Source organism: Taurulus bubalis (genome assembly GCF_910589615.1).
Source record: "Taurulus bubalis genome assembly, chromosome: 1".
Taxonomy (NCBI): Eukaryota; Metazoa; Chordata; class Actinopteri; order Perciformes; family Cottidae; genus Taurulus; species Taurulus bubalis.
This window is the reverse complement of record NC_136589.1, coordinates 44,870,769-44,879,594: the sequence shown is the minus strand read 5'-3', so window position 1 is coordinate 44,879,594 and position 8,826 is coordinate 44,870,769. Positions and strand designations below refer to the sequence as shown.

General features: G+C 46.3%; 1 protein-coding gene across 1 annotated transcript in view; it reads left to right on the top strand.

Annotated features, from left to right (window-relative positions):
* supt7l (SPT7 like, STAGA complex subunit gamma) overlaps positions 1-3,979 on the top strand; it is a 5,365-nt gene extending 1,386 nt beyond the window's left edge. The window contains exons 2-5 of the mRNA XM_079229821.1: positions 72-554; positions 661-985; positions 2,075-2,312; positions 3,437-3,979. Of these exons, the coding sequence (XP_079085947.1) occupies positions 124-554; positions 661-985; positions 2,075-2,312; positions 3,437-3,729 (1,287 nt within the window). The 5' untranslated portion in view covers positions 72-123 and the 3' untranslated portion in view covers positions 3,730-3,979. The remainder of the gene's footprint in view (positions 1-71; positions 555-660; positions 986-2,074; positions 2,313-3,436) is intronic.
* The last annotated feature ends 4,847 nt before the right edge of the window (positions 3,980-8,826 follow it).

Here is an 8,826-nt window from a genome sequence, read left to right as displayed (position 1 = left end):
CCAAATAGAAATGTAGTTGGGTGAAGGTGGTCATTATGTTTATTCATGTTGTTTTTACCCACTCCATCCAGCTTCCTCTCCACCGTTCCAATTTTCAGCTGATTCCGGCCCGTGATCCCCGCCATGATGCGCTACTGGGGCGAGATCCCCGGGCCTGCGGGGGCTCCCCCGAGCCGCAGCTCCTTTGACTTGCTCCAGCGCGAGTTTCGCTCGGTGGAGATGCAGGACCCTCCCCTACACCAGCCCTCGGCCCAGCGTCCGCGGCCCACCACCATGTTGGACATCCCCTCGGAGCCGTGCAGCCTTACCATCCACACCGTGCAGCTGTGTCAGCATGCCCGCCGCCTCCGTGGCCTCCTGTCAGCGGCCCAGGTCCAGGGTCAGAGCTCGGCGTCCTCCGAGAGCGCCAGCAAGCTGGAGGCGGCCGAAGCCAACCTGCCCCTGCGTCCTCCCACCCCGCCTGTGATGCCAGACGACTTGCTGCCCGTGGACAGCAAAGCCCCGCGGCAGCCCTTCATGCTCCGCCACAGTGACCCTGAAAGTGACTTCTATAGGTGAGTTAATCTGAGTCAAGATAAATATTGCATTTTCACAGCTATGACCTCAGATAATTTATCAACCGGTCATCATTCATCTCTTCTGGCTCTTTCCAATCACAAGGGGTAAAGGCGAGCCTGTCACGGAGCTGAGTTGGTCCTCCTGCCGGCCGCTCCTCTATCAGTCAGTGGCCACTGTCTTGGCCCACGCCGGTTTCGAGTCTGCCCAGGAGAGCGTGCTGGAGACCCTGACCGACCTGGTCCATGAGCATTACCTGCGCGTCGCCCGCATGCTGCGCGTGGCGGTGGACCGCGAGGCCCGGCTCGGAGCGAGTCCCTTCCCAGACGTGGTGGAGCAAGTGTTCCACGAGGTGGGCATTGGCAGCGTGCTCGCCCTGCAGCGCTTCTGGCAAGTGCGGATCAAGGACTATCACAGCTACATGCTGAAGGTGAGGGTACGAATGGGTCATAACCGGTCATGGGTTTGCGCCTTTTGACAATCTGCCCTGTGAGACGATCTTGGCTCACTTTTTATGCAGTGCTATCTATCTTCATATGTGTGCTTGTAATCTGTCATTGTAGCCAATGTTGCTAATCAATGAGCAGCGCTGTTGTCATAGCTGTGTTAAATTATGTTATTCCTGCCAGTTTGTCATTTGATTTTACAAAAAATGTGTCCTGTGTCAGTAAATATAGATATGAAATGGCATATACCATGATACAGGATTGTATTCTCAGTGCCCACACACTTAGTTATGGTTGCTATGCATCATGAAGCATATTGCTATGCAGTGTACAAATAGTCCATTTACAGAAAATTAATCCTCGACAAGTTTAATAATTAATTGTTCATTTATAATGCAAAAAACATCAACCATTCTCTTGTTGCAGCTTCTTCAATGTGAGAATGTTTGCTACATTTCTCGCTTATTTTGATCATTGTAAATTGAATTTGGGACTTTGGATGCTCAGACAAGACATTTGAAGAAAGGGTTTTTGGCAGCATTTCATAGTGGGGATGTCCCGCCTCAGCTGAAATAAAGAGTGACCCTACTAGCCAACGTCCTGGGGGAAACGCTGTGAAATGTCGTCCTCGGCTCTGGAAAGCTTTTGATGAGTCGTCACATTTTGACGACTAAACAATTAATTAGAAAAACTGTCAGCAGATCAAATTATGTTAAACGATAGAACGTGAGAACGTGAGTGGAAGCTGCCAATGCTGAGTCATCTCCGAAAGCATCAAGGACTTTGTACAAGTGATTACAATGGACCGTACGTTAACTTGCAACCTGCTTGGAAGAAACCGAGAGATGCACTGTCTCTGGTGCCAATGTGACTTCTAAATATATATAATTGACGAGCTCTGAGAGCAGAAAGTAGAGCTGACCCTTTGTGTCTGATATATAACTTAAATGATCTTGTTTTCACAATGTGTTGGATCATGTTTCATGCTGATGAGTTAAAATACTCGATCGTGTAGGCTTAGCTCTCGCATGTCTTTTCTATCTACGAGTCATACAAGATTTTCCCTCCTCCAGGTGAGCAAGGATCTGTCAGAGGAATATGAACGACTGGTGAACCCGGAGAAGGCTCTGGAGGACTCCAAGCCCCCTCGGATCAAGGAGGAGCCCATGAGTGACATCTCCTTCCCCGTTATGGAGGAGCCCGAGGCCGACTTGGCCTCTGGGGACCAAGCTCTGCCCATGGGGGTCCTCGGGGCCCACGGTGAGAGGCTGGCTTCGGGCCTGGATGGTGACCATTCTCCTCACACCTCAGGTGAGACCACAAATGTTGCATATAAACATCGCCACCTTAACGGCACCCGGTGGTGTGAAAAACGTCCGCTTCGCAATTAAAATGTATGTTTTTGTCCCAGGGTGTAAAGTTATGCTGCGTTCACACCAAAAGTGCCGCCAATTTTTTTTGTGCGAGTAGATTGCACGCAAAGTCAATCTGCAGAGACGGATGGTTGCGAACAACGCACATTCCTGCCGGGCTACGCGAATGGCGCGCTGCGAAAAAGTCACCTCATTAACTTTCCAACTATGGCGAAAACGTGAGTGTCACGCCGAGTTGCGAAAGCCAATCGCCGCTGAGAAGCTCCGCCGTCCTGCCGTGGCTGAATCAAACTGCTGCTGGTCCGCTCGAAGTAGCGCGGGAAACGGCTTCATTCAGACACTCTTGCTGGAGGAGTCGAAGCTGTGTGCGGCTACGGATAATAATATGAACCCAGACACGGGGGCGTTTGATGTTCCGACGTTTGTGGGACTTCCTCAACAAGTATAAAGCAGAACTAGTGGTTATTTCAGTGGCGGATGGCGGAAATGGTAACTGTTTTTACGGAGATAAGCCACGCCCCCTTTTAGGCGCCAAAATTCGCAACGCTTTTAGTGTGAACGCAGCATTAGACATTTCGATATTGACTCACTTGAAAACCAGCCTCAAGTGGCCATTCGTGGAACTGCAGGTTCTTGGCACTTCTAAATTGGCTTAATTTTTTGTATATATGATCCTTTATTAATCCCACAGTGGGGGAATATTTCTCCACTGAAGCGCCCGGGGAGCAACTTGCTCAAGGACACTTCGACAGGGATCAAACCAGCTACCTTTTGGTTTCAGCGACCACTCCCCATGAGCTACAGCCGCCCCATTTCTCTAGTTAACATCTCGACATCCGGCTAGTGGCTGCCTGTTAGTTTAGGAACCTGTGAGCAGGTTTGCATTTTAAACATCAATATTCGAGGCAATTGTGGGATCATCAATTTATTTATTATTATTTAATTGTGGGATGCCCAAATCCCGATTAACATTGGATTAATTGTGCAGCCCTATTCGTAATATTTGACGATTTATTTCTTCTTTTAAAGGAAAATCACCTTTTACTTTTCTTCTTTTAAAAGGTGCCGGTGGGACCAACAACTCCCCACTGTGGCCACAGGTAAAAATGGAGCCGCAGGATGTCGAGGAGGGCCAGGGCGCTGGCCAGCACCAGCACCACCACGCCGTCCTGGGTGGGGACGTGTTTGAGGAGGGGGGGCCCATGTCCACCATCAGCGAGTCAGGGGGAGCCACGGCCCCCTCTCCCGGGGGCGTGGCGTCAGACACCAGCTACGCGTCGCATTCGCCCGACTCCATGATGAGCGCCTCCCCCGTCTTCAACCAGAGGCCCAAAAAACGTCCGAGGAAGATGTGAGGACGCGTTCGTGGACGGTGGGAGATTTGAGAGGTGGACTCCGAGCTCACCAGCAGCAGGAAAAAGTCTGGCGGTGAAGCGCACCAGCTGGGCAGCAGTTGAGCTCAACGGCCACGGCATAAACTGACATTAATGGCATGAATGGCCTGAACTGATGTAGCGGGTTATTTTTAGTTTGTATAGTTTCTCTCAAAATAGCCAAAGACGTTGCCGTTGAATTCAGAAATAGATTTACTGCCAAAAGAATAAAAATCTTTCAGAGTATCAGTTTTGTCCGTTTGAGTTTTATTAACTGCTTTTCAGGAAATGTAGAGGGAGGATGACAATTAGCTCTAATGAATTCAGAGCACAGGAACAAATTAAGTGGTCCAAAAGCAAATCATGTTGTCAAACGGCTTAACAATTCAGCAGAATGGGTTTGTTTTCGCAAATTACTGCCTTTGCCATTCATTAGGATTAAAAGATGCTCCACCGAAAAAGGGAAAGAGTTAAACGAGCAGGCCCGGTTTGAAGGACTAAATAAGAGGCACAGACCTTTTATTTCACTATCTAAATTCTATTGGAGGCACCGCCAGTTAATTCAGTTTTCATAATTGGAGAGTAGCGGTTGTAGGAACCATAATATTAATTTATAAGAACAGGTAATAGCGCCATCATATTTAAAACTACCCAGGACCCTGCCCATAGTACTACAACACCGAGCCGATTCAGATAATATTATATAGCTACATGGGACGGGTGTTCCACATGGTTCATATATTACTTTATTAACATAAACATGGTTCATATATTACTTTATTAACCTAAACAACCTGTTCATATATTACTTTATTAACATAAACAACCTGTTCATATATTACTTTATTAACATAAACAACCATAAACACAAAATTGTGTTGGTCTACATGTTAGATGTTGAAAAGTGAAGCTACGGATGTTCAGTGCGTCTCCAAGAAAATGACAGTCATCCAGAATTCAACAATTACAATTCATGTAAACCTTTGTAGAATAGTGCTGAGTGGGCAGCGCTCATTTGTGTTGTGAGGAGGAGGCAGGAGGTGACACTTTCTTTACCGAGCAGAGAACGCCCTTGACAGCGGAGGCGGCTTGCGTCGTCGAGATATTGTCGACGACTATGTTGCAAATAAAGGCACAATTAAATGGAGGGAAAAAGGAGAAAGGAAAAATAAGTCAGCAGGGCAGTTGTCGCAAAAAAAGACCCAAAAAAAGGCAACACAGCATCAGAGATGCCAATTTTGTCCAAAGAAGGTTCTGTTGCACCGGTTGTGCTAAACCACTTTGCATAACCTGTGCCCGGCCTTTCTGCCCTACATGTGCACCAAATAAATGAAATTGTGTTTCTGTACCCTGAGACTTGGCGAGTGATGGCGTCAACGTCAACGGTGGTGACGCCGACGCCGACTGGCGCTGAAAAGAAAATGCAGGACTTGTAAAGTTTGCAGAAGGAACAAAACTCGGAGGGCTTTACAATATGTATACATAACATCCCTGTCCCGGGACCTCACATCGGATCAGGAAAAACTCCCCCAATAAAGATAGTAAAAACCCTTTCACAGGGAAAAAAGGGAAGAAACCTTCAGGAGAGCAACAGAGGAGGATCCCTCTCCCCGGATGGACAGAAGCAATATATGTCAAGTGAATGAATAACGCAACAGAGTTGCAGCACATTCAATGAATATGACAGAAATTATTCATATAATGAGTAGTAGTCATGGTCCATGATCCAGATAGCCACGATCTATGAAGCAGAAGGAGGTAGAGAGGAGGGGCATCAGCAAGGCCATGGCAGCTGGCAGGACTGGATCCAAGCAGCCACGATCCATGGAAAAAGAAAGTAGAGTTAGTAATGTGCATTGAAGAGACAATAATTTATCCAGAAGGAGAGAGAGAAGATGAGAAGAGGAGGGGAGGAAGAGAAGGAGAGGAGGAGCTCAGTGTATCCTAAGATGTCCCCCAGCAGTCTAGGCCTATAGCAGCATATCTAGGGGCTGGACCAGGGCAAACCTGAGCCAGCCCTAACTATAAGCCTGAAACAGCCCTAACTATAAGCCTGAAACAGCCCTAACTATAAGCGCTATCAAAGAGGAAAGTCTTAAGTCTACTCTTAAATGAGGTGACCGTGCCTGCCCCCCGGACTGAAAGTGGAAGCTGATTCCACAGAAGAGGAGCCCAATAACTGAAAGCTCTAGCCCCCAACCTACTTTTTAACACTCTGGGAACCACAAGTAACCCTGCATTCAGTGAGCGTAATGCTCCAGTGGGGTAATATGGCACTATAAGGTCCTTAAGATATGATGGTGCATCACCAGTTAAGGCTTTGTAGGTAAGGAGAAGGATTTTAAATATGATTCTCGATCTTACAGGAAGCCGGAGAGCAGCTAGTACAGGAGTAATGTGATCTCTCTTCCGCGCCCTCGTTAGTACACGAGCTGCAGCATTCTGGATCAACTGGAGAGACCCAAGGGATTTACCAGAGCAGCCTGATAATACGGAGTTACAGTAATCCAGTCTTAACAAATGCGTGGATCAATGTTTCTGCATCGCGTTGAGACAGGATATGCCGGATGTTTGAGATGTTCCGTAGGTGAAAAAAGGCGGTACTTGAGATCTGTTTCATGTGGGAGCCAAAGGACAGGTCCTGGTCAAAAATAACTCAGAGATTCCTTACGGTGGTGGTAGATGCCAGAGCGATGCCATCCAGAGAAACCGTATGATCAGCTAATTCATTTCTGAGGTGTTCTGGGCCGAGTAAAATGACTTCAGTCTTGTCCGAGTTCAGCAGCAGGAAGTTGCAGGTCATCCAGGCTTGAAGTCTGGCGACCTGGTGGATTTCATCTGGCTTGGTCGACAGATATAGTTGAGTATCATCGGCATAACAGTGAAAGTTTAAGGAGTGTTTTCTGATAATATTGCCTAAAGGAAGCATATATAAGGTGAATAAAATTGGTCCAAGCACAGAACCTTGTGGAACTCCATGACGAACGGCGGTGTTCATCGAGGCCTCATCGTTTACAAATACAAACTGAGATCGATCTGATAAATACGACTTAAACCAGCTTAGTGCGGTACCTTTTGATACCAATCAACTGGTCTAGTCTCTGTAATAAGATGTCATGGTCAATGGTGTCGAACGCTGCACTAAGGTCTAACAAGACCAGTACAGAGACAAGTCCCCTATCTGATGCAACTAGTAGGTCATTAGTATTTGTCACTAGTGTCTCTGTGCTATGATGCTTTCTAAATCCTGACTGAAACTCCTCATAAGCTATTGTTATGTAAAAAGTCACACCACTGATTTGCAACTACCTTCTCCAGTATCTTAGAGAGGAAGGGAAGGTTAGAGATAGGTCTGTAGTTAGCCAACACCTCTGGATCCAGAGTGGGCTTCTTAAGAAGAGGTTTAATTACAGCTACTTTAAAAGACTGTGGTACATGACCTGTTAGTAAAGACCCATTGATAATATCTAGTAGAGAGGCACTAATTAAAGGTAAAACGTCCTTAAACAGCTTAGTCGGAACAGGGTCCAGGAGACAGGTAGAAGATTTAGAAGTAGAAACCATTGAAGACAGTTGGTCGAGGTTGATGGTGAAAAAAATCCATCCAGACACACAACAGGGCCCACAGCCTCCTCCATGGCCATCCCACCTGCGGATGGACCGGCAGTAGCCGAGGGCAGGAGATTACTGATCCTGTCTCTAATAGCCAGAATCTTACCATTGAAGAAGTTCATGAAGTCATTACTACTGAGGTCTGTAGGTATACACGGATCCACCGAGCTATGACTCTCAGCCAGCCTGGCCACAGTGCTAAAGAGAAACCTTGGGTTACTCTTGTTTTTCTCTATTAGTGATGAGTAATAGGCTCCTCTGGCATTACGGAGGGCCTTCTTATATGTTCTCAGACTATCCAACCGGGACTCCTCCAGACCGTTGGAGCGCCATATGCCCTCAAGCTTCCGTGATGCTTGCTTTAATATACGGGTCTGAGGGTTGTACCATGGAGCGAGCCTCCTTTGCTTAATGATCCTCTTTTTTAGAGGGGCTATCGAGTCCAGTGTCACTCTCAATGAGCCAGTAGCACCATCAACGAGCTGATCAATCTGGGAGGGAGTAAAGTTAGCACAGGAGTCCTCTGTTATGTTGAGACATGGTAATGAATCAAATACAGAAGGAATCGCTTCCTTAAATCTAGCAACAGCACCGTCAGTTAGACATCTGGTGTAAAAACTCTTGCCTAACGCTGTACAATCCGGTAGTATAAACTCAAAAGTTATAAGGCAATGGTCTGATAAAAGAGGGTTCTGAGGAAACACTACTAAATGCTCATAAACATCATGATATTTGTGAGATTGCAAGTAGTTATTAAATAATTTGTAATAACATGCTTATTCAGGTGTCCACCAAGTCAATTATTAGAAGAGGCCAAGCTGTTTTTGAAGATGGCAAGTTAGTAACTTAAACTTTATTTTTTGGACAAGGGCCTCCATTTCCTCTCTGTGTGGGGACAGTGGATCTGGCCAGCAGCAGCAGCCCAAAAAGTGGAGGACGCTGGGACCAGGAGAACAACAGAGACTGGCTACAGAGGTAAGTGTGATGTAGTTGTCAATATAAATACTTTATACACTCACACACATACATGTACTATGTTGGTGTGTATGCACAGCACATGCTAATGACAGGAAGTAGTCAAATATTCAATAACATAGTCGACTGTTTTCTGAAAGGGAGGACACGCTGGTAACTGACCGTGTGATACATTTGGATGATGTAGTTATAATTTCCCATTAATGTAAAGTTATTTGTAAGATTTTGCATACATTGTATTTTTTAAATACTTGACTTGGACATAAGCATGTGTTTAATCAGAATCACTTTCATCAAAATAGCTTTGTTGCAAATTTAAGTTAATTTATGTTTTACAGGTATGTGATCCCATCCTGATGCAAGCCAAGGAGCGGTTCTCCTTCACCAGCACCTCCAGCTTGAAAAAACAGTGGAGGCTTACCCCATGTTGAACCAGGCCAAGCTCAACACATAACTGTCCCATATCTATGAGAACAGTGGGTTCAGGGCTTG